This window comes from Canis lupus, chromosome 31, assembly GCF_011100685.1.
Source record: "Canis lupus familiaris isolate Mischka breed German Shepherd chromosome 31, alternate assembly UU_Cfam_GSD_1.0, whole genome shotgun sequence".
Taxonomy (NCBI): Eukaryota; Metazoa; Chordata; class Mammalia; order Carnivora; family Canidae; genus Canis; species Canis lupus.
The window spans coordinates 413258-440185 of record NC_049252.1 but is presented as its reverse complement, the minus strand read 5'-3'; the positions used below and the strand labels follow the sequence as shown (position 1 = coordinate 440185).

General features: G+C 38.4%; 1 protein-coding gene and 1 long non-coding RNA gene across 6 annotated transcripts in view; one reads left to right on the top strand and one right to left on the bottom strand.

Annotated features, from left to right (window-relative positions):
• The window catches only part of ZNF654 (zinc finger protein 654), a 92957-nt gene extending 82112 nt beyond the window's left edge, over positions 1-10845 (top strand). For 4 of the 5 annotated variants that reach the window (XM_038581163.1, XM_038581166.1, XM_038581167.1 and 1 more), the window contains 2 exons: positions 1384-1525; positions 4764-7675. In XM_038581163.1, the coding sequence (XP_038437091.1) occupies positions 1384-1525; positions 4764-7238 (2617 nt within the window). In that variant the 3' untranslated portion in view covers positions 7239-7675. The other variant, XM_038581164.1, reaches the window with a different exon arrangement.
• On the bottom strand, positions 1013-21472 carry LOC111093535. Its single transcript, XR_005382035.1, has 4 exons — positions 21248-21472; positions 8241-8321; positions 7059-7140; positions 1013-3322 (listed from the first exon to the last, which is right to left on the bottom strand). It is a non-coding gene; the product is annotated as an uncharacterized LOC111093535 (long non-coding RNA).
• Between the last annotated feature and the right edge of the window lie 5456 nt (positions 21473-26928).

Sequence of the window (26928 nt, the reverse complement as noted above, 5' to 3'; positions counted from 1 at the left end):
AGGGTGTGATCCTGGAGTCTTAGGATCGAGTCCCACATCAGGCTACCTGTATGGAGCCTGCCTCTCTCTCTGCCTATGTCTCTGCCTCTCTCTTTGTGTCTCTGATGAATAAATAAATAAAAATCTTTAAAAAGAAAAGAAAAAAATACATAGGCTGTGGGAAATAAACAGATTAGAACCAAACAGGTTTGAGGAATGTTTAGTGTCATTGACTCACCTAGAGAAAAGATAAGCAGTTTTGCAGGAGTATCATTCATTCTAAGTGAGTTATGGTGATAGCAATGTAAATTGAAATATGCAGGAATGGAAATTGGGAGAGAAGTCTGAGAGCTCGGGTTTGGGAGCAAAGGTGTGAAACCTGGTAAGCATTTATGTATGTAAAAAAAGTGGGGTTGTGGACTGAAAAATGAATGCTCACAGAGAGAAGGAAATGGAAGTAGAATTTTGGTTTTATTTCTTCAACATTGCTTGCTATCACTTTCTCTTTTGTGTTTTCTGTATTGGAACGTGCACCTTCACGATAGTAGTCAAGCTATCTCAGACTTAATAGTTACATATGTTGGGCTCAAAGTACATACTCAGTAAATCTCTTAAAAGTTTTTTTCGTCAGTTATTTTAATACTTTTTAGGTTATCATGCTTTATGTCACATGACACATTTTAAAGAATTCTAATTTACTAGCATGTGATATCTAAATATATCAATTATATCTTATTATTTCCTTTATCTCAAAACTCCTTTCCTCCTATCTTGTCTATCTAATAACTTTGGCCATATTTTAGAAAAGAATCTACCTGTGAAACCCGTAGCTTGTCTGTTTAAAAGTACCCCATCTTAATAGATGAGCAGATGATCTTAAACATAAAATTTCAGAATCAGTACTATAGTATCATACACTTTTAACCTATAGTACTTTGGTTAACCCATAACTATAGTAACCTATAGTATAATCTTAATAGATTGAAAATGAAAAATATGAATATTTCTTTGCAGAAAGAATACAAAACTGATTTCTAAATTTACAAGTAGGTATTCAGGACCAAAGTTTATTTTTTTAAAGTAGTATCATTAATAGTGGTACATAGGGATTAGATTTTGTTTTCACATACTAGAGGTGCCTAGAATTATCAGCAAATGATTAGAATTCATCCCTTACCACTGTAAGATTACAGTTTCTGATTTACCACCACCACCTCCCCTACCTCTGCTGACTTCTATTAGTCCCATACAGGTAGCAGAAGTAGTTTGGAGGTTACCATAATATCCATTTACGCCCACTCTGTATACATCCCAGCCAGGGTACTATAGAATCAGCAAAAGATAGCTAATATCTGTATTTGAATAAACTGTATTTTTGATATTTCTTATTTTTCTCATTTACAGGGAGTTGATTTTCATATGGAGTAAACTTCAGCTTAAGTCTAATCCTTCAAAACAAGTTTTTGTAGATCAATGCTACCAGCTTTTAAGAACAGCAACTAATGTGAGAGTCATATTTCCTTTCATGAAAATCATTAAAGATGAGGTAAATAGTATATCTTTATCCCTTAATTTTAAATAAGTTTAAATGACAGTTTACTGAAACTTGAATCTTTTATGATAAAATTTATTTGAAGGGAAGGAGGATTTTAAAGCCACATTCTCCATGTATTACATCTTTCCCTTCCCCCAATCTCAAATTCTCAACATGGTACTAAGGGTATACATGAGTGAAAATAACTGAAAAAAAGAGAACAACTGCCAATTTGGTGTTACTTAAAATTTAATATGGAACAACTGCATCCATAAGAAGCTATTATCTCTTCCCTTAAAATTAAATGTTTGTCACTTTTAACACTGTCCTAAATCCTGTTTGTAGAATCTTAACTTATTTGCAAATGGACTTTGTATATCCATAGGTAATGCCTGCTCACTTCCACAGAAAAATATGGGGGTTCATAGTTTTAAGTCTGGTGTTCAGGTGAAAAGGAACAATGAATTTTGAGGCATTTTTGAAACCTGACAAACTTTTAAAGTATATATTTGAAGTAATAGTGAAATCCAGTACCTGTTTTTAAAAATAGTTCTAAAGGAAGTTTTTCATGGGTCACTTAAATGTGGGTACATTTCAACCTAAGACTCTTACATAGACGTGAAATTGGATCCTGCAGATCCTTTAACTTTTTCCCCTCAAATATTAACTGAACTTTGAATACAAAGATAAGGAAATAAAACTACCCTGTACTTTAGGTAGCTCCATTTAGCTGAATCTTTATGAAGGTTACTTTTAAATATATAAGAGGCATCCATTAAATAATATATTTTACTTTTTCTTATGTATTTATGCAGTTACCACTTTCATTATCACTCATAAGATGTATGACCATGTAGTATAATTACATCCTCATGATATAAAGTTAGCAACATTGCATTCAGAGAGTTTTGTAAATTTCCTATTTACTTTACTATCTGTATTCATAGTTTCATTATTAAATAGTAAAATATTATTCAAATGCACTGTCAAAGTTAACCTGTACCCCCAATTAAAAACGGAAAAAAAACACCAAAACACCAAACTATGCTATGAAATCCTTTTCAACATATGAAGTGCATCAGAATCACCTGTAAAACTTAAAAACAAAAATAAAATAAAATGTACCCATGTATATTTTTTACATAGGATTCTTATTTGTACCAAAAGTTGAAAGATTTTTGTTATAAAAAGTTTACAATATAGGTGAAGTTCATATAGTTACCATAAAGCTTTCTTATATTCACATGTCTAGTTGTCTTAAGACCGTAAAAGGAAAAATTCAAAGATGAAATAAATATTTTAAAATGTGCTTAACTATTTATACTCTATTAAAAACATCTTTACTGATTGAATAGATCATTTATACTTCAGTATGCCTCAGTGCTTTGAAAAGAGACACAATGCTGTGTGAGTTCTGAAGAATGTGACATTACAAATGACATATCTGGAAAGGCTTCACAGAAGAAAATGCTTTAAGCTGGGTTTTGAATGGTAGAGCAGGCTAATACTAACATGTAGAGGACTTTGTAGTTTACCGAGCATTTTTTGCCTCCTTGTATTACTTGTTCTTTCACAACTGTCCTTCAGCATTAATAGGGTAGAGAAATGTAGGGAGGAGGCTAATCAAAGAGACTCCAGGAAGTTGCAGGGGTAGGGGTGGTGGTTGGAAATCCTTAAGACCTTGACTTGCATGCTGCACTGCAAGCTGGAACTTCAGTCTGTCAATGTGCTGGAATTGTTGAAGGATTTCAGGTAAGGAAGTAGCCCGTTGTCCTTTGTCATGATCTTAAAATTTTTAGACTTGAGCGACTGGATACATGATAAGACAAAAGATATAGAAAGGATAAAGTTAGGAGAAAGATAAGGAATTCTGTTTCGAATTTTGAATTTTGAATTCACTAAATCTGGAAAATCTAGGTGCAAATATCTAATAATAACAGAAATAAGAAATTTGAATTCAGAAAAGGATTCCAAGCTGAAATGATGGATATACAGGAGGAAGTTATAGTCATTAGTAGAATAGATCTGATCCTGTTCACATTTACAAACATTTATTCAAAGGTTACTATATGCCAACTTCTATGCTAATGGTGGGAGGATACTACCTGTGATTTAAGAATTCAAAGTCAGGGGGCAGGGGCATACACAGTTACAAAACAATTATGTATGTGCTTTTTATAAATAAGTATAAGCTACTCTCCGTGGAAAGAATAGGAAATGTTTAACTCTGTCCCAGGGCTGGGGCCAGAGTGAATGAGGAGAAAAACTTTCAGAGTAAAACCGATTCTCAATGAATAGGATATAGATAGGAATTTACGAGCTAGGTAAAGGGGGATTATGATGAGCAAAGTTAAGGTCTGCTTGTAGAACTATAAGTAGTTAAGCAGGGTTACACAGCATGTAAGAGACAACGAAGACATGAGGCTGGCAAGGTAGTGTTCCTGTCATCCATAGTGTACCATATGCAGGCAGTACACACACAAGCACACACTTGTAAAGACATATTATCATTGTGTCTTTTTCTATTCAAACAAGCATTTATCATTCCACATCACTAGGGCCATTATTTATCATTTGAGTTAAGGTAGATGGATAGTAAATTCCCAATGCAGTTATCCTTGAGTCATCAGTAAAAGTTTCAAAGCTTGAATAATTTTCAGATAACTTCCATGTAGGTTCTGTTATTATGATTTTTATTAGATTTGGAAGGACTGTAATTGCCCTTTTCATGTGGGCCACACTTTTACTTGGAGAGATAATATTACTTAATAAGTAATATTTTTAGTGCAGATTTATGAATTTCTACAAGCAGTTTTTTTAAAAAGTATATAGTTCTTTTTTAAACACTGTTAAATGTTAAAATTGATAAATACTTTAAATATATTTAATTTAACCTTCTGCCTCAAAATGTGAGATTGGTACCTAATACACAGGGGGCTATATTTGTAAGAAACCTTAATCACCATAAGGTTATGAACCATTTTATATTATAGTTCATAGAGATTATCAAATTTGAAAATTAAACAAACTGGAAGCTAAACTGCTATATCTTCCAGATTATTCTCAAGTTAAAAAAGATTTACTTATATATTAAAAAAGACTTAAACAAGGCTACCTGTTGAGGGAAACTGCACATTTGGAATACTGTGTTTATGCAGCCTTCATTTCAGAGTTGTATTTTAAAATGATAAAAGTATAATAATTTTTTTACAAAGGTATTTATTTAGTGATGATATTTTTCCTTTTACAGGTTGAAGAAGATGGCTTACAAATTTGTGTCGAAATATGTGGTTGTGCTCTACAACTAGATCTTCATGATGATCCCAAAACTAAGTGTTTAATTTATAAAACAATTGCACATTTTTTGCCAAATGATTTGGAGATCCTCAGGATTTGTGCACTCTCAATATTTTTTCTTGAGCGTTCCTTGGAAGCTTATCATACTGTTGAAGAGCTTTATAAACGTCCAGATGAGGAATATAACGAAGGCACAAGCAGTGTTCAAAATCGTGTTCGTTTTGAATTACTTCCAATTTTGAAAAAGGGATTGTTTTTTGATCCCGAATTCTGGAACTTTGTAATGATTAAGAAAAACTGTGTAGCATTACTGACAGATAAGTCAGCAGTTAGATTTCTAAATGAAAGTACACTGGAAAATTCTACAGGTAATCTAAAAAAGGCAGTGGAACAGCAAGGTTTAGATGAAGGGCTGGACTCTCTTACAGATCAGAGCACTGGAGAGCTTGATCCTGATGATATATCTCAAGTGCAACCTAAGAGTCACATTAATACAAAGAAAAATCTTATGGCTCTTAATGTTTCCAAAGTAGATCACAATGTCCCAAGGCATCGGTGTATGTTATGTAATAAGGAATTTCTAGGTGGTCACATTGTAAGGCATGCCCAAGCTCATCAGAAAAAGGGCAGTTTTTCATGTGTAATATGTGGTAGGAAATTTAGAAACAGAGGACTTATGCAGAAGCATTTAAAGAATCATGTTAAGAAAATACAAAGACAGCAAATTGCTGCAGCTCAACAGGAGGATCAGGAAATCCCTGCTTTGGAAGAAATAAATTGTTCTGATACTTTCATTTCATTTGAAAATGGGAATTCTGAAAATAAGAATTTGGAAATAGAGACAATTACTGCTTCCAGTGATGGAAACAAAGAAATCATCCCTGCACATGTGGCTGAATTCATTGAAATTCCCGTGAGTGTATCAGAAGATGTTATTGAAAACATGATTGAAAATGGGAGTCCTGATACTTCTTTACATAATGTCTCAGAGCCTTTGACTATATGTGAGGATGACTATGAGGAGGAAGAAGATGAAGAAGGTGATTATGAAGAAGACGATTATGACCTGAATCAAGAAACTTCAGTACTTCATAAAATCAATGGAACTGTGTGCCATCCAAAAGAAATATATGCCACCGATCAAGAAGGAAACTTCAAATGCCCTGCTCTCGGTTGTGTCAGGATATTTAAAAGAATTGGATTTCTAAATAAACACGCAAGGACTGTACATCCAACTGATTTAAACGTGCGGCAAACAGTAATGAAGTGGAGCAAAGGAAAATGCAAATTCTGTCAAAGGCAATTTGAAGATTCTCAACATTTTATAGATCACCTTAATAGACACAGCTATCCAAATGTGTACTTTTGTTTGCATTTTAATTGCAATGAGTCGTTTAAGTTACCATTCCAGCTTGCTCAGCACACAAAAAGTCACAGGATATTTCAAGCTCAGTGTAGTTTTCCAGAATGCCATGAGCTTTTTGAAGATCTTCCTCTGCTATATGAACATGAAGCTCAGCACTATTTAAGTAAAACACCAGAATCATCTACACAACCAAGTGAAACAATTGTTTGGAATGTTCTTACAGACTCAAATCCTCATCATCAGGAAAAAGACTCATCTAGTAATGAGAAACAAACTATTAGTCTGCCAGTTTCTACTAGCAAATCAAGGAAAGATTCCACAGAACCAAAGACATGTACAGAAAGTATGGAAAAGAAAACAGATGGTTTAGTTCAGAATGGAAATGAACATTCTGATGACACTGTTTCTGATATAAGCTTGATAGACCAAAAGATGCCTGACATAGAGCCAAATTCTGAAAATAATTGTAGTATTAGTGATTTAGTCAATGGACACAGTGGAATAGAGCAGACACCTTTAGTTGCGTCAGATCCTGCTTTGAAAATTGATACAAATAGAATCAGGACAGAAAATGGTTCCATTTTACCCAGTGTTGTACCACAAGAACATAATACCCTGCCAGTATCTCAGGCACCTTCCAAACCAAATCTGACGAGTGAACATACTTCATATGGCTTAATTTTAACGAAGCCATATGTCAGACCACTGCCTCCCAGTTACCTTGATGAACGGTACCTTAGTATGCCAAAACGCAGAAAATTTCTGACTGATAGAGTAGATGCCTGTTCTGATCAAGATAACGTTTGTAAAAAATCTGTGAAAAGATTAAGATGTGGCAAATGCCTGACCACCTACTGTAATGCAGAAGCACTTGAGGCTCACCTTGCACAAAAGAAATGTCAGACACTCTTTGGATTTGATTCAGATGATGAAAGTAAGTCTTCTATCTTCTCGATAGGTATATCTGTAGAAATAGAAAATCCCATAGATCTTTATGAGGTTAAAGTTAACATTTGTATAGCACAGATAATAAAGCACCACCCCATACATTATTTCTTTTAATCCATACAGCCACTATGAGGTGACGTTACTACTCCTGTTTTATAGATCAAGCAACTGAAATTTCACAAGTTAAGTAATGTGCATAGGTATAGCCTATTTTCTGTGGAAGACAGAACTTGGACAGTTTTTCATACTCTTTGACATACTCATTCACTGTGTCTGAGGCATTTCTTCATTCCAAGTTTCATGTTATAAAAGTTTTAGAAACAGAGTAATTGTGATGAAAGTGCTTTTCATTTGCATGCCAGAATATAAGTCAAGTGAAGTTGGACTGCTTTTACAGAAACAAAAGTTTAACCAGAAAATAATCAAAAGACAAAATTGAGCGAAAGTCTTGCCTTTCTACTAACATCAATATTTTTTTTAATAAGAGTATAAACAGGAATCTGACTTACAGGATTCCAGTTGAACTATAAAATTTGAATTAACAGACATGTTCTGTTTTACAGGTGCCTGATAAAAATATTTCAGGAAGATCTGTCGATCAAGTAGTAGTGTGAAAAAAGCACTACAAGAAATTGCATCATCAATTTGCTATTTTCCTGATGGCCTTAATTTTCAAGCGGTCTTGGATTACTAAAGATAAAGACAAAGCACATTTTCTAGAATGAACTCAGAGAGGAGATGTGCTGGTTTAGACTCCAAAAGGGTTATTACAAAACTCCCAAAGTACCAGTTATCCAGAAAACCACATTTTTTAAAAAGCTGATGACTTAATGCAGCATGTTCAGTTTCACTTATGTGAGAATCGTGTTCAAAGAACTAGTCAAAGAAAAACCAGCTATGGCCTTACAGAAAGGGAAAAGTTAACCCATTATAAAAAGGGGGGGAGGGGTTGGTTTACAATAAACAAGTTAAAGTATTCTACAAATGAGATTTGTTTTCTTGTCATGCATAATCAGATTATGTCCTCCCTTCTCTTCAAACATGATTTAGAGAATATTGCTATTTGGTTTATTATAATTTAGAAACTGATACATGAAATAAAACTTGATTTATCACCCTGCTATCCATAAAAGATTGTAAGTTGTTCCCAGGTTGATTGATTAGACAGGACCGAGTTCCATGAATGGCATGCCAGCACTGAAAAAACAAAAACAAAAGAAAACAAAACAGCAATGCTTCACTAATAAGCTCTTGATAGAACATTTCACTTTCCATTTTTGTAATACCAGTGAATTGTATTTAAAGGCAGTAGTGTCAATTAAATAGAAAAAGTACCATCAGTAACTTTGGGGAGAGATGGGAGGAATCTAAGACCATTAAAGGCTATCTAATTCAAGGAAAACACTGAATTGCAAATAACTCAATGTGAATAATGGTATAAGCACACTGGGATATTTCTATTTGTATATAGAGTAGTGTTAGGACATTGCTTGATGATTCATAGTAAGGTCCTTTTAGACATTAATGTGAGTTATCTAAGTACAGTCCTATAAAAATAATTGGCTGTAAAAAAAATGTCAGCTAGAATCAGGTCAAGAATTCATTGGTTTTATTCAGTTAGGAGAGTTAATTCTACTATAAGCCATACTACTCACGCTTTCTTATTTATTAGTGATGAATTTGGTCTGAATAGTAATTTTTATATATAAAAGGAAATATTTACACAAAAATTTGCACAGCAAGAATACAGTTAAGATATATTGATGCTTTTATTTTCCTGGATGACCAGTGATTTTCCTAAGGAAGATTTTAACTTACTAGTCAATGAATTGTTAAAACACAAAAATATTTTTTAAGATGCTCTCTCAGATATGTTCCACTTGTACATTCTCTAAAACAGGAAGCTCATAGACCTTCTTTTACCTGTAAGTCTGTTAATCTGTAGCGGAGATAAAATGAACAAAAATGCAAAGGCAAGTTCTTAAAAAATGGAGCTACTTATGTGCCATGGTCAACCAAATATTTCAATTATTCCAACTGATAATTTTGTTCAGCAGATAATTTTATTGGACCCTACTATTACAAACTTTTGGATATTAAAGCTTCTTGAAGTCACTAAGGAAGGGGACATCCTTCCACAGTAGCATCCAGACTTTATTAAATTGGGATTTCCAGGTCATGAAAGATTTCAAAAAAATTGCTCAATTTTATTAGTTTATTTATTCATTCACTACTATGCAATTGGTAGTCACGAGTCCATTTCAATCAAATTGAGGTTTTTGTTTTGTTTGTGTAGCCTACATTAGGCTGTGGAATTAATATTTAAATAACAGATAAGTAAACAGAATTCAATCAGATTTTAAAAACTTTAAAGTCAACTAAAAAAAAAAAAAAAAAAACCTAAAAAAAAAAAAAAAACCCAACCAGACAAAAACAACACAACGCTTTCCGTATTTCCTAATACTAAAAATATAATGCTTGAGTTCTACTTCATTTCAGTATAAAATACATCATGTAATAAAGAGTCTGTTTGGAACTAGTTCATTTGGACAGTGAAGTGTTTTTGAAATATAATTTTCTGCTTTGTACATTTTCCAGAAGTTTAAAATTACAACTTAACATTTTATCACATTTTTAACTTATTTTTTGTAAGTTGTAATTATTGACATGAATCCATGTTCTGCACGTTATTTTCATTCACTCTGCATTGTGTACCATACCAAGATATTTTAAACATACTCCACTTGTTAATTTTGTCTTTAATTTGAGGTTTTGTTCCTACTTTTATGTTGCTAAGGGAAAATTGTTTCTGAAACAGATCAAATCATTCTATTCATAAATCAAGGAATGTTTTATAAAAATCTATTTGACCACACTGTTCTAAACCTCTTTATCTTTAATCAAATAATTGCTATTGAAAGTATGTGTACATTTCATTATGTATGTCTTATAAAGCATAAACTTACATCATTTTGCTTTTGTGGGGTGCATAAACTTCCAACAATTTTAATTTGGGATTCAGAAGAAAAGGAAGCTTTCTTACTCCTCAGATTCTTCTCTTTTACTTTGAATTCCTTCTATTTTGAGGATAAGTTTATCTTACATGGACCAAGTTTCAATCCTTATTTTTTTAAATAAAAATTTCCTTCAAAACATTAAATATAAACTTTTTGCTATATTAGTAAGGTCAAGGAAAGAGCAAATATGAATTTTTGCTGCTCAGATATTACAGAAAAGAGGGATCTCCGTGGACAAGGACACTGGTACTTTGGGCTTTAGCCATATTCATTTTTTTAAACCACCAATTATATAATGAGTAGATAACTTAAAACATTGAACTTGTGATTCTTTTCAAATCACACTTGAAGGTTCAGGCGTACTCCTTTCATGTTTGGTTTAAACTGTTGTATGGATGGAAAACCTAAAAGGGATGATAGTTTTATCTTTTAATTTATTTGGTACTGTAAAACACCTTTTCAGAATGCCTAAATGCTGCATATGCATTTTGGAATTGTTAATATGTGAAAGATATTACAGATTCAGCAAGAAAGGAAATTTGTGCTTCCTTGTTGAACATTAAATTATTTTACTTTGCATTTTATAAGAGTACAAATTAAAACTGAGCCATTGAACTGCAATAATTCAACAATAGCGTCTCATTTCAAGAAATTTTTTGTACTGTATATAGACCTGTTCAATAAAACATTGTCCTTGTTGGTAATGAAGTGTTCAGTTTTATGTAGCATAATGCTTCAAAAGGAATTAGGCTTAAGGTATATAGTAAGAAATTTCTATTATGTCTTATGAGATAATTATTTCAATTAATGTTCTCATATTCAGATGATTAATTTTTAAAAACATTTTAAAATAGATCTAGAAATTTACATAAAACATTTTAGACATTATTTTAACTAATGTCCACATGCAGGAATTACAAGTTGACAGAATGCTGGTTACTAAAGTTATTTTGGGTACCCTCTGCAAACTTAATAGGTAGACAAATCTCAGAACTCTGTAAATGAAAGATAGTGGATGGATTTATCTGTGTTGGTAAGTCTTCAAAGATGAAGAGCATCTGGTGGAACTCAAAAAAAAAAAAAAAACACTGGGAAGTCACTTTGAAATAAGGTTGTAAATATTTTCTTTTCTGAGACTTGAGGAATTCTGGAAAGCAACCAAATATTACTAAATATGCTTCCAAGAAAAACAAATGAGGTTGCTTGTCAGAGCAAATATAAGTTCCATACCAGTCTCAAGAATCAACTAATGAAAGGGTTAGAACTTTTGGCTATATAAAGATGTCAAATGGAGGCAATCCAGTATTACATAGAATTAAAACTAAAAGTGGGAGAGAGGTTCATGCCTTATTTATGAGTGCTACACACTGGAGGAGAAATGTCTCCTGTTTTACTAAATTACTAGCTATTTTGTATGTGTTCCTCCTATTTGTTAAAATAACTCAAAAGATATGAACACTGCGTTTTAGAAACCAAGGTTCAAAAACAACCTAAATAACTTGACTGAAGTCACGCAGGAGAGGTGGGATTGAAAAATCAGATGTGTCTTTTTAAAACTAATGCCATGCAGTTTTTACTCTGCATTCAGGTTTCCCTACAAATGTAGAGTATGAGTGGCTCTAATATATGCAAATAGTGTCAGACTTGCCTGAAGATTAGTGGTTTTTGAGACAAAGGATGAAAGGTAGGAATAGGTGGCTGATGTTTCATTTTCGTCTATTAGCAGTGATTTTTACAGTGTGGTCCTGGAGCAGTGAAATTAGCATCACCTAAGAATTTGTTAGAAATGCTAGGGGCAGCCTGGGTGGCTCAGCGGTTTAGCACCACCTTCAGCCCAGGGCCTGATCCTGGAGACCCAGGATTGAGTCTCACGTCAGGCTCCCTGCATGGAGCCTGCTTCTCCCTCTGCCTGTGTCTCTGCCTCTCTCCCTCTCTCTCTGTCTCATAAATAAATAAAATCTTTAAAAAAAGAAATGCTAAATTTCGACGGTGCCTTGGTGCAGTGAGCTAAGTCCGCTCAGGTCATGATCCCAGGGTTGGGCTCCCTGCTCAGAGGGGAGTCTGCTTCTCCCTCTCTTCTCTGCCTTCCCCTACCGCTTATTTTTCTTGCTTGCTTTCTTTCTCTCAAGTAAATAAATAAAAACAACAGGCAAGCTTAAAGAACAAATAGCAAGGGGAACCACTGTGACTAGTTTGGAGCAAGAGACTGAAAGAATAGCAGAAAATGAAGACAGGTAAAAGGTAAGAGCCAAACTCTTTACAGTGGTATATATCTACAATATCCAATACAGTAGCCACTAGCCATATATAGCTATTAAAATTTAACTGAAATTCAAATAAAACTTAAAATTCAGTTCCTTGATTGTACTAGCGATATTATAACTACATTATAACTATAATGTAATAGCTAATGTGGCTGATGGTTACTGTACTGAACAACACAGATAAAGAATATTTTCATGATCTCAAAGTGATTTTGGACAAGTGGTTCTGTATCAGTAGTTCTCAACTGGGGGGTGGTAATTTTGTTCCCTGGGGATTTGGCAATTGGGGGATATTTTTGGTAGCCACAACTGGAGGGTCGGAGGTGCTACTGGCATTTAGTGGGTAGAGGCAAGGGATGCTGTTAAACATCCTACAATGCATAGTACAGCCTCCACAACAAGGAATTATCCAGCCCAAAATGTTAAAAGTGCCTCGACTGAGAAACCCTGCTCTGGATCAATCTTGATTGCAACTCTAAACTCAGTACCCCCTCTTGCACATGCTGCTCTGGCCTCCTTTGTACACGCCAAGCACTCTGCTGCTTCTTTGGAACCTCTACTGTTGTTTCTTCCTACAACATCCCTCTGTACTTCACTCACTTCCTTCACGTCTTTCATTATTACTTAGAGAAGCCTTTCTTGACAGCCTGTATAAAATAGCAACATCTGCTTCATCCCCCTCCTTTTGATTTATTTTTCTCCATAACACTTCCTGGCACAGTTTATAGTTTCTTGCATGTTTACTGTCTGATTCCTCTTAGTAGACTGCAAGCTCCAAAGGACTTGTATTTATTCCCAACACACAGTATAATGTCTGGCAAACAAGTGTTTAATAAATACTATTTCCTCCCTTTCTAAATGAAGGAATGAATGAAAGAAAAGTTTGGGCATGCCTTCTATATAGTCCCACACCAGCATGATGAGCACTTGTCATCTGTTTATTCGCAATACTCCCAAAAGCTCCTTGAAAGGAAGGTCTAGGGGATGCCTGGATGGCTCAGTGGTTGAGCACCTGCCTTTGGCCCAGGGCGTGATCCTGCCATCCCAGGATCGAGTCCCACATCAGGATCCCTGCAGGGAGCCTGCTTCTCCCTCTGCCTGTGTCTCTGCCCCTCTCTGTGTGTCTCATGAATAAATAAAATCTTTTTTTTTTTTATAGGAAGGTTGTCATTTCTCTGAATCTTCAGTACCTAGCATAGTAGGCACTCATTAATACTTGATGAAAAATGAAGGATTTTTATCTTTTGAGTATATGATATACCATATAACATCCACTGTCAAATTAGTATAAACATGTTTGAAAGCTTATGCTCCTTTACAGTTTATTTTATAACTGATATTTAGCTGTGGTATTTTTTTAAAACATTAAATTTGCTCACCTGGATTTGCAGATATCTACATTTCAGTTACTAGATAGCAATACCCTAATTAAATGCTAACAAATCTAAAATATGCCAAAAATGTGGAAGAGGCTAGAGGTAAGTAGAATGTGTTTAAGTCAGATTCCTTGGCAGTCTTGATCAGAGACCATTACTTTCCCTCAGGTGATTAGGAGCTGCTGCCACACTAACAGTAACAGCTAATAATGCAGCTTTCAACTAGCCTCTCACTTAAGGGAGTTAGACGCTATCTCAACAGTAGATGTGGAGGTGTAAAAAATGCACTGTACATGTCTCTTGAAACAAAAATTCCTAAATGCAGCTTTCAACTACCCTCTCACATAAGAGAGTTAGACCCTATCTCAATAGTAGGTGTGGAGGTGCAATGGAAATGCAATATTCCCTAACTCTAAGACACAGGCATTCCTTGAATGCAGCTTTCAACTAACCTTTCTCGCATAAGGGAGTTAGAACCTAGCTCAACAGTAGTAGTGGCGGTGCGATGGAAATGTGATATAGTTAGCTCTGATAAACAAGCTTTCCCAGGAACACTGGTGAGAGGGAGAAAGAGTAGAGTCCTCAACTCAACTGGTCTCGCAAACTTACCTAGATAACGTTCAAACCATCCTGAATACCTACGAATTTGACCTGAGATTTAAAGAGAGACCAGCTGGAACGCTACAGAGAGAAAAGTTTTCACTTCTAACAAGGTAGGAAGGCAGAAAAATAAAAAATAAATCAAGTTGGGGAGGGGAATTGAGACTAGCCGGCAAAAGTTGAGTAGCAAAAACCTCTGGGTCATGAAAGCCCAGCCCCCGACACAGGAGAACTTTAAAAATCACCTGAGTTTTCCTTGACGGAAATGTGTTTAGCAGTGAAATTGGGCAAAAGCGCCAGAGGGGCATGAAGCAAGAAGATTCCCGGAGACGCTGTAAGACTGGGGCGCCCCAGGGTAAAGCATATCACAAATCCCGTTCCCACTTTGGTAAAGGGCTGGAGCGCCACAACCTTCTAGGGCATTTGGGAGAAGCCCGCCAGTTCCTTAGGCCTGCCCAGAGCTCGCTTTACCCTAGAACCTGGCAACGGATGGAGACGACTATACTCCATTCCCTGTGGGAGAGGCACCCCAGGGAGTGTGGGTCCAGTGGCACAGGGCCCTGGATTCCAAGGTCCCGAAGTGCACAAAGCTGGCTATCCTATGTTCCACCTGGGACAGGCGGAAGTGGAGAGGGCACAGGAAAGCAAGCACTCTCCTGCCTCTGTGCAAGCAAGCAGCGCACCTGCCCCTGCCCCAAGGAGCATCTAGGACATTGTGGACTGGGAGACTGCAGTTAATTCCTCACTGGGAGCTCCACTCCAGACCTAGAAATCAGGCTGCAGCCTTTTTTTTTTTTTTTTTTTTTAATATCTCTTCTTTTCACATTGCACCTGGGAGAGGCGGGGCCGCCAAGGGACAAAGACCTCACAGGGTAAACAGCTCCCAGGGAGCCCGGCATCCGCGGGGGGGGGGGGGGGGGGGGGGGGGGGGGGGGTGGGGAGCATCTCCCTCAGGTATACACACCTGAGAGTCAGCACAGCAGGCCCCTCGCCAGAAGACCAGCTGGAAGGACAGGGGAAAAGCAAGTTCTTGACCAAGTAGCGCTGGAAAACTCCAGGACTGAGGGAGAATAGTATATAGAACTAGACGGTCCCTTTTTTCTGCCTTTTTCCATTATGACTCATTTTTATATCACACTAAACTTTCCAATATTTGCTCTCTTTTCCCACCTTAACTACATATTTTATCACCTCTTCATTTTTAAGTTTCTTCCTTTTTGACTTTCATATTTCTACAATTATAGGTCTTAGATATATTTTCCACTTCTAGATTCCCTTCAACATACTCAATTTAATTTTGGGAAATATACGAGATATGGGCTTTTGTTTTGTGTTGTTTTCTCTGCCTTGTTTTGTTCTATGATAAAGGAAGTTAATACCTTCATATATATATAATATATATATAATAATTGAAGTTCGCTTTGCCAACATATAGTATAACACCCAGTGTTCATCCCATTAAGTGCCCTGCTCAGTGCCCGTCACCCAATTATCCCAACCCCCTTGCCCACCTCCCCATCTCCAACCCTTTATTTTTTTTCCAGAGTTAGCAGTCTCTCCTGCTTTGTCTCCCTCTCTAATTTTTCCCACTCAGTTCCCCTCCTTTCCCCTATAATCCCTTTCACGGTTTCTTATATTCCCCATATGAGTAAAACCATATAATGATTATCCTTCTCCAATTGACTTATGTCCCTCAGCATAATACCCTCCAGTTCCATCCACATCGAAGCAAATGGTGGGTATTCAGCCTTTCTAATGACTAATATCCCATTGTATATATACACCACATCTTTTCTATCTGTTCATCTGTCGAAGGACACTGAGGCTTCTTCCCCAGCTTGGCTACTGTGGACATTGCTGCCATAAACATTGGGGGGGCAGTTGTCTCGGCTTTTCACTGCATCTGTATCTTTGGGGTAAATCCGCAGCAGTGCAATTGTTGGGTCATAGGGCAGCTCTATTTTTAACTCTTTGAGGAACCTCCACACTGTTTTCCGGAGTGGCTGTAGCAGTTCACATTCCCACCAACAGTGCAAGAGAGTTCCCCATTCTCCACATCCTCTCCAACATTTGTTGTTTCCCATCCTGTTAATTTTCACCATTCTCATTTGTGTGAGGTGGTATCTCATTGTGGTTTTGATTGTATTTTCCTGATGGCCAGTGATGCAGAGCATTTTCTCATGTGCTTGTTGGCCACATGTATTTCTTCTTTGGAGAAATGTCTGTTCATGTATTCTGCCCATTTTATGATTGGATTGTTTGTTTCTTCGGTCTTGAGTTTAATAAGTTCTTTATAGATATTGGATACAAGCCCTTTATCTGATGTGTCATTTGCAAATATCTTCTCCCATTCTGTAGATGGTCTTTTAGTTTTGTTGACTGTTTCCTTTTCTGTGCAGAAGCTTTTTAATCTTGATTAAGTCCCAATTGTTCATTTATGCTTTTGTTTCCTTTGCCTTCATACATGTATCTTGCAAGAAGTTGCTGTGGCCAAGTTCAAAAAGGGTGTTGCCTGTGTTCTCCTCAATGATTTTATGGATTCACATCTCACATTTTGGTCTTTCATCCATTTTGAGTTTATCTTTGTGTCTGGTGTAAGACAATGGCCTAGTTTCATTCTTCTGCATGTGGATGTCCAATTTTCCCAGCACCGTTTATGGAAGAGACTGTCCTTTTTCCAGTGGATAGTCTTTCCTGCTTTGTCGAATATTAGTTGACCATAGAGTTGAGGGCCCATTTCTGGGTTTCCTATTCTGTTCCATGGATCTATGTGTCTGTTTTTGTGCCAGATGTTTTGTGTCTAGGTCTTGATGATCACAGCTTTGTAGTACAACTTGAAATCCGGCATTGTGATGCCCCCAGCTCTGGTTTTCTTTTCCAATATTCCCCTGGCTATTCAGAGTCTTTTCTGATTCCACAAAAAATCTTAAGATTATTGGTTCCAACTCTGTGAAGAAACTCCATGATATTTTGATAGGGATTGCACTGAATGTGTAAATTGCCCAGGGTAGCATAGACATTTTCACAATATTTATTCTTCCAATCCATGAGCATGGAGTATTTTTCCATCTTTTTGTATCTTCCTCGGTTTCTTTCAGAAGTGTTCTCTAGTTTTTAGGGTAGTTTTACCGCTTTGGCTAGGTTTATTCCTAGGTATGTTAGGATTTTGGGTGCAATTGTAAGTGGGACTGACTCATTAATTTCTCTTACTTCAGTCTCATTGTGAGTGTATAGAAATGCCACTGATTTCTGGGCATTGATTTTGTATCCTGCAACACTGCTGAATTGCTGTATGAGTTCTAGCAATCTTGGGGTGGAGTCTTTTGGGTTTTCTAGGTACAGATTCATGTCATATGCAAAGAGGGAGAGTTTGACTTCTTCTTTGCTGATTTGAACGCCTTTTATTTCTTCTTGTCTGATTGCTGAGGCTAGGACTTCCAGTACTATGTTGAATAGCAGTGGTCAGAGTGGACATCCCTGTCTTGTTCCTGATCTTAGGGGAAAGGCTCCCAGTGTTTCCCCATGGAGAATGATATTGGCTGTGGGCTTTTCGTAGGTGGCTTTTAAGGTGCTGAGGAATGTTCCCTCTACCCCTACACTATGAAGAGTTTTGATCAAAAATGGATGCTGTATTTTGTCAAATGCTTTCTCTGCATCTATTGAAAGGATCATATGGTTCTCATTTTTTCTCTTGCTGATATGATCAATCACATTGATTGTTTTACGAGTGTGGAACCAGCCTTGCATCCCGGGGATAAATCCCACTTGGTCATGGTGAATAATCTTCTTAATGTGTTGTTGGATCCTATTGGCTAGTATCTTGTTGAGAATTTTTGCATCTGTGTTCATCAGGGATATTGGTTTATAATTCTCGTTTTTGGTGGGGTCTTTGGTTTTGTAAAAAGATGATGTTGGCCTCATAGAACGAGTTTGGAAGTACTCCATCTCTTTCTATCTTTCCGAACAGCTTTAGTACAATAGGTATGGTTTCTTCTTTAAACGTTTGATAGAATTCCCCTGGGAAGCCATCTGGCCCTGGACTTTTGAGTCTTGGGAGGTTTTTGATGACTGCTTCAATTTCCTCCCTGGTTATTGGCCTGCTCAGGTTTTCTATTTCTTCCTGTTCCAGTTTTGGTCATTTGTGGTTTTCGAGAAATGCGTCCATTTCTTCTAGATTGCCCAATTTATTGGCACATAGCTGCTCATAATCAGTTTTTAAGATCATTTGTATTTCCTTGGTATTGGAGGTGAACTCTCCTTTCTCATTCATGCTTTTATTAATTTGAGTCTTCTCTCTCTTCTTTTTAATAAGGATGGCTAATGGTTTATCTATCTTATTAATTCTTTCAAAGAACCAACTCCTGGTTTTGTTGATCTGTTCCACAGTTCTTCTGGTCTCTATTTCATTGAGTTCTACTTGAATCTTTATTAACTCTCTTCTTCTGCTAGGTGTCGGATCTATTTTCTGTTTTTTCTCTAGCTCCTTTAGGTGCAAGGTTAGCTTTTGTATTTGAGTTCTTTCCAGTTTTTGGATGGATACTTGTATTGCGATGTATTTCCCCCTCAGGACTGCTTTTGCTATAACCCAAAGATTTTGAATGGTTGTATCTTCATTCTCATTAGTTTCTATGAATCTTTTTAATCCTTCTATAATTTCCTGGTTGACCCTTTCATCTTTTAGCAGGATGGTGCTTAACCTCCACGTGTTTGAAATCCTTCCAAACTTCTTCTTGTGTTTAGTTCTAGTTTCAAAGCATTGTGGTCTGAAAATATGCAGGGGACAATCCCAATCTTTTGGTATCGGTTGAAACCTGATTTGTAACCCAGTATGTGGCTTATTCTGGAGAAAGTTCCATGTGCACTTGAGAAGAATGTGTATTCAGTTGCATTTGGATGTAAAGTTCTGTAAATATCTGTGAAATCCATCTTGTCCAGTGTATCATCTAAAGCTCTTGTTTCTTTGGAGATGTTGTGCTTAGAATATCTGTCTATTGTAGAAAGCGCTGTGTTCAAGTCACGCTGTGTTCAAGTCACCAAGTATAAATGTATTAGTATCTAAGTATGTCTTTACTTTGGTTGTTAACTGATTGATATACTTGGCAGCTCCCACATTAGGGGCATAAATATTCATGATTGGTAGGTCCTCTTGTTGGATAGATCCTTTAAGTATGATAGAGTGTCCCTCTTCATCTCTTGCTACAGTCTTTGGGATAAACTTTAATCTATCTTATATGAAGATTGCTACCCCTGCTTTCTTTTGAGGACCATTTGAATGATAAATGGTTCTTCACCCTTTCATTTTCAGGCTGGAGGTGTCCTTACGGTCTAAAATGAGTCTCTTGTAGACAGCAAATAGATGGGTCTTGCTTTTTTAACAATTTTTTAAAATTTTTATTTATTATTTATGATAGTCACACAGAGAGAGAGAGAGGCAGAGACACAGGCAGAGGGAGAAGCAGGCTCCATGCACCGGGAGCCCGACGTGGGATTCAATCCCGGGTCTCCAGGATCACGCCCTGGGCCAAAGGCAGGCGCTAAACTGCTGCACCACCCAGGGATCCCGGGTCTTGCTTTTTTTATCCAGTCTGAAACCCTGCGCCTTTTTTAAGTTTTTTTTTTAATTTTTTATTTATTTATGATAGTCACAGAGAGAGAGAGGGGCAGAGACACAGGCAGAGGGAGAAGCAGGCTCCATGCACCGGGAGCCCGACGTGGGATTCGATCCCGGGTCTCCAGGATCGCGCCCTGGGCCAAAGGCAGGCGCTAAACCGCTGCGCCACCCAGGGATCCCACCCTGCGCCTTTTGATGGGGTCATTAAGCCCATTCACGTTGAGTTACTATTGAAAGATATGAATTTACTGTCATCATGATACCTATTTAGTCCCTGTTTTTGTGGATTGTTTCCTTGGTCTTCCTCTTTCTTTTACAAAGTCCCCCTTAATATTTCTTGCAGAGCTGGTTTGGTGGTCACATATTCTTTCAGTTTCTATCTTGGAAGCTCTTTATCTCTCCTTCTATCCTGAATGAGAGCCTTGCTGGCTAAAGTATTCTTGGCTGCAGGCTCTTCTCATTTAGGACCCTGAATATATCCTGCCAGCCCTTTCTGGCCTGCCAGGTCTCTGTGGAGAGGTCTGCTCTTAACCTAATACTTCTCCCCATAAAGGTCAGGGATCTCTTGTCTCTTGCTGCTTTAAGGATCTTCCCTTTATCTTTGGAATTTGCAAGTTTCTTAAATGTTGAAGTGTTGAATGGTTTTTATTGATTTTAGCAGGGGAACTCTCTACGTCCTGGATTTGAATGCCTGTTTTCCTTCCCAAGGTAGGGAAGTTCTCAGCTATGATTTGTTCAAATACTTTCTGGCCCTCTGGCCCTTTCAGCACCCCCTGGAACCCCAATTAAACGTAGATTTTTCCTTCTGAGGCTGTCATTTATTTCCCTTAACCTATCCTCATGATCTTTTAATTGTTTTTCTTTTTCTTCAGCTTCCTTCCTTGCTATCAACTTGTATTCTATGTCACTCACTCATTCTTCTACCTGATTAACCCTCGTCATAGCACCTCCAGTTTGGATTGCATCTCATTTAATTGATTTTTAATTTTTGCCTGATTAGATCTAAATTCTGCAGTCATGAATTCTCTTGAATCCTTTATGCTTTTTTCTAGACCCACCAGTAGCTTTATAATTGTGCTTCTGAATTGGCTTTCTTTTTTTTTTTTTTTTTTGAAAGATTAATATTCGGGGGAGGGAGGGCGGGTGGAGGGCTCAGGAGGACCGGGGGCAGGAAAGATCCGCCGGGCCCCCAGCATGGCTGGACCTGCTGCAGGGTTGAATCCTCCTGGCGACTGCATGGACCCCACCCGTTTACCTCTTAACGGTTTCACGCCCTCTTGAACTCTCTCTTCAAAGTTCTTTTCAAATTTCCCTTACGGTACTTGTTGACTATCGGTCTCGTGCCGGTATTTAGCCTTAGGTGGAGTTTACCACCCGCTTTGGGCTGCATTCCCAAGCAATCCGACTCCCGGAAGACCCTGGCCCGGCGGCGCAGGCGGGGGGGGGGGGGCGGGGCCTGCCGCCACTACCGGCCTCACACTGTCCCCAGGCTGGGCCTTGATCAGAAGGACTTGGGCCCCCCACGAGCGGCGCCGGGGAGTGGGTCTCGCCCCACTGTGGGGATTCGGCGCTTGGCTCCTGAATTGGCTTTCTGACATTGAATTGTAATCCAAATTTTGCAACTCTGTGAGAGAGAGTACTATTTCTGATTCTTTGTGGTGAGTTTTTCCGTCTAGTCATTTTGCTCAGTGCAGAGTGGCCAAAAACAAGTTGTACTGGAAAAAGGAGAAAAAGAGAGAAAAGAAAAACAAGGGGGGTGGGACAAGCAGAAAACAAAAAACAAGGGGGAGTATCCTCTGATTCTATACACTGTGAACCCCCGACTTCCCCTGGAACTTTCCAGCGCTACTTGGTCAATAACTTGCTTTTCCCCTGTCCTTCTAGCTGGTCTTCTGGAGGAGGGGCCTGCTGTGCTGATTCTCAGGTGTGTGCACCTGGGGGAGCTGCCCAGTCCCCTGCCAGGTGCACAGCTCAGTGGGATCTGTTTATCCTGTGAGGCCCCTGCTCAGTCCCAGGCACAAGGTGACACCAGGAGGAACAACAACAGTGACGGTGGCCGGCTCTCCAGCTCTGGAGTCAGCTCTGGCAGTAATTACCGTAGCTCCCAGTCCCCAGGGGCCTGGATGCTCGGGGGGCGGGGGGCCATTGATCTGTACAGCTTGGGGCCGCCTGGCGGCAGGAGTGTCCTTGCTGCCCTGTGTCCTCCCGGCCTCCGCCTGTCCTGAAGGGAGCTCTGGATCTTGGGCTGTGTCCCCTGGCACCCTGGGCTCTGGGACCTGCGCCGCTGGAATCGCGCTCCGGGGGCCACGCAGCCCCCACTGCGTGGAGCTGCCTACGGAGCGGCTGCCTGAGCTACTCCTGGGGCCCCACCAGGCGCGGCTCCAGGCCTTTAGGGAGCTCAGCCTGCGGGGTGTGGCCGCTCTCCCCAAGGTGCGGTTCCTCTGTTAGTGCCCCTGGGAGTCTGAGGGCATCCCTGCCCCTCCTGGGATCCTGCCCGAGTTCCCTGTGAGTGCCTTTCTGTCCGGGAAGATTGGTAAAGTTTCTGCTTCTCCAGGATTGGGCTTTCCTGTCCTGGGGGCACTCGCCGGCCCCCCTTAGCCCAGCTCCTCATGGGGGCTCCTCCCCCTTGGATGCTTTTTTATTTCTTTATTTTTTTCCGTCTTCCTACCTTGATAGAAGCACGAACACTTCTCACTGTAGCATTCCAGCTGTTCTCTCTTTAAATCTCAGGCCGAATTCGTAGGTTTTCAGGATGATTTGAACATTATATAGGTAAGTTGGTGGGGACAGGTGACTTGGGGACCCTACTCTTCTGCCATCTTGCCTTGCCTCTCACCTGAGATTAAAACAAAAACAAAACAAAAACCTCAGACGCAGGCAGGGTGAATGCAGGGTTCTGACAGAAACTGCGGAGACAAGAGGGCTTGATGGCTCTTCTGTGAAGGCTCACTGCAGACTGGGGGGTGGGATATTCAGTCCCAGGGCCAGAGAACCCGGCAGTCCCACACTCATCCCACCCATCAGCGTTGAGTCTTGGGGGATCAGCACAGCACCACCTGGTGGAGGTCAGAGGTGCTTATGCCGAGCCCGCCTCTGAGCCCTGCAGGTGCATCTCCACTAGGGCAAGATGCACACCTGACAATCAGCGCCACGGGCCCCTCCCCCAGAAGACTCGCACAGACAACTCACTCCCACCAAGTGTACGGACCACAGAGGGCTGCAAAGCTTCAGCTCTGTGGGGAAAGTAAGATCGAGCTTCCTTTGTACTTTATTCTTTATTTCTTTATTATTTTTCATTTATTTTCTTCAATCCTTTTTATTAATTGTTTAATTTTAATTTTTATGTATATACTTTATGTCTTTGTTTACTTTCATTGTACTTTACTTTTTTTCTTATTTCGGGATTTAGATCCTTTTAGCAAGCAGGCCAAAACACACCCAGGATCTAGTTTTGGGGTTTTTTGTTATTGTTATTTTTCTTATATTTTCTTTGCCTTTCTTCTTTCTTTTCTGGACAAAATAATCAGATGGAGAAATTCATCCCCGAAAAAAAAACATGAGGTAGTACTCACAGGTAGGGAGTTAATCAATACAGATATAAGTAAGTGTCTGAACTAGAATTTAAAGCAATGATTATAAGGATAGTAGCTGGGCTGGAAAAGAGCAGAGAAGACACTAGAGAATCCCTTGCTGTAGAGATAAATAATTAAAATCTAGTCAGGCCAATATTAAAAATACTATAACTGAGATGAAGTCTCAAGTGGAAGCCATAAAAACAAGAAATGTAATGGACCAGAGAGGCAGACTTAGGAAACTCAGCAACTTATTGAAACATATCATATAAACAACATATCATATAAAACATCATATAACATAACACTCATATCATAGGAGTCCCAGAAGAAATGGGGGGGCAGAAGTTTTATTTGAACAAATTATGTAAACTTCTCTAAGAAGGACACAAACACCGAAACCAAGAGCACAGGAAGCTCCCACTAAATTCAACAAAAGCTGACCATCATCAAGGCACATCATAGTCAAATTTACAAAATATACAGACAAGGAAAGAATCCTGAAAGTGGCTGGGGCGGGGGTTGGGGGAAGTTCTAACTACAAGGGAAGATGAATTAGGTTCACAGCAGATCTGTCCACAGAAATTTGACAGGCCAGAAAGGAGTGGAAGAAAATATTCCATATGCTGAATGGGAAAAATATGAAGTCTTTATCTAGCAATGCTATCATTCACGATAGGAGTAGAGATAAAGAATTTTCTGTACAGGTTAAAATAATGGAGTTCATGACCACTAAACCAGTCTGGCAAGAAATTTTAAGGGGGACTCTTTTAGTGGAGAAAAGAAGAGACCAAAAGCAACAAAGAGTAGAAAGGACCAGAGAACATCACCAGAAACACCAACTCTACTGGTAACACAAAGACACTAAATTCATATCTTTCAATAATCACTCTGAATGTATATGGACTAAATGCTCCAATCAAAAGATACAGGGTATCAGACTGGCTTAAAAAACAAGATCTGGAATGCCTGCATGGCTCAGTCTGCCTTTAGCTCATGGCATGATCCTGGAGTCTGGGATCAATTGGGCTCCTTATGGGGAGCCTGCTTCTCCCTCTGCCTATCTCTCTCTCTCTCTCTCATAAATAAAGAAAATCTTTTTAAAAAGATCCATCTATATGCTACCTACAAGAGACTCACTGTACACCTACAGACATCTGCAGATTGAAAGGGGATGGAAAATCATCTATCATGCTAATGGACATCAAAGAAATCTGGAGGAGCCACACTTGACAAACTAGATTTTAAACCAAACATTGGGGACACCTGGGTGGATCAGTGGTTGTGTGTCTGCCTTCAGCTCAGGGTGTGGTCCCAGGGTCCTCGGATCAAGTCTCACATCGGCTCCCCTTGAGGAGCCTGCTTCTCCCTCTGCCTATGTTTCTGCCTCTGCTTCTATCTGTGGATCTCTCATGAACAAATAAATAAAATCTTTTTTAAAAAGAGAAAGAACAAATACTGTAATGAGCAATGAAGAAGGACATTATTTCATAATTAAGGAGACTATCCATCAAGAAGATCAAACAATTGTAAATATTTATGCCAACATGGGAGTCCCTAAATATATAAATCAATTAACAACAAACATACAGAAACTCACTGATAATAATACAATAACAGGGGGTTTTAACACCCACTCACACCCAGTGAAAGATCATCTAAGCAGAAAATCAACAGGGAAACAATGGTTTTGATTGACACCCTGGACCAGAAGGACTCAACAAATATATTAAGAATATTTCATCCTAAAGCAGCAGAATACACATTCTTTTCAAGTGCACATGGGACATTCTCCAGAACAGATTACAAAATGGGCAACCAACTGGCCAACAGGTACGAGAAGACTAAGAACATACCATGTACATTTTCAAACCACAATACTATGAAACTTAAAGTCAGCTGCAAGAAAAAAATTTAAAGGACCACAAATACATGGAGATTAAAGAATATCCTACCAGAGAATGAATGGGGCAACCAGGAAATTAAAGAAGAAATTTAAAAAATATATGGAAACAAATGAAAATGAAAATGTGTTTGTTCAAACCTCTGGGATGTAGCAAAGGCAGTCCTAAGAGGGAAGTACATAGTAATACAGAAGAACAAGAAACAAGAAAAGTTTCCAATACACAACCTAACCCTACACCTAAAGGAGCAAGAAAAGGAACGGCAAGCAAAGCCTAAAGCCTGCAGAAGAAGGGAAGTAATAAGGATTAGAGCAGAAATAAATGATACAGAAACAACAAAACAGTAGAATGGAATAATGAAACTAAGAGCTGGTTCTTCAAAATAATTAATAAAATTGATAAAAACCCTAGCCAGACTTATCAAAAAGAGAAAGGGCCCAAATAAATAAATTCACAAACAGAAGAGATCAGTATCAACACCACAAAAATAAAATAGCTATAAAAGAACACTATGAAAAAGTATGTGCCAACAAACTGGGAGACCTGGAAGAAATGGACAAATCTCAAAAAATGTACAAACTACCAAAACTAAAACAGTGAGAAATTGAAAATGTGAACAGACTCATAACTAGCAAAGAAACTTATTTAGCAATAAAAATCCTCACAACAGGGCACCTGGGTGGCTCAGAGGTTGAGCATCTGCCTTCAGCTCTCATCGTGATCTGGGGTCCTACGATTGAGTCCTGCATCGGGCTCCCCTCAGGGAGTCTGCTTCTCCCTCTGTCTCTGCCTCTCTCTCTCTCTCAAAGTGTGTCTCATGAATATATAAATAAGATCTTTAAAAAAAATACCCTCTACCAACAAATGGAAGTCCAGGGCTGGATAGCTTCCCAGGCCAATTCTACTGGACATTTAAAGAAGAGTTAATATGTATCCTTTTCAAACGTTTCAAAAAAAATAGAGATGGAAGGAAAACTTCCAAACTTGTTCTATGAGGCCAGCATTACCTTGATCCCAAATCCAGACAAGGACCCCACTTTTTACAGACCAATACCTCTAATGAACATGGATGCAAAAATTCTCAGTAAAATACTAGCAAATAAAATTCAGCAGTACATTAAAAAAATTATTCATCACAATCTAGTGGGATTTATAACTGGATTTCAAGGGTAGTTCAACATTCACAAATCAATCAATGTGATATGCCACATTAATAAAAGAAAAGATAAGAACCATATGATCTGTCAATAGATGCAGAAAAAGCATTCAACAAAATACACCATCCTTTCTTGAAAAAAAAAAAAAAGCCCTCTCAGCAAGGTAGGGATAGAAAGAACATACCTCAGCATCAAAAAGGCCATATACCAAAGATCCACAGCCAATATCATGCTCAGTAGGGAAAAACTGAGAGTCTTTCCCCTACACTCAGAAACAAGACAAGGATGTCCACTCTAACCATT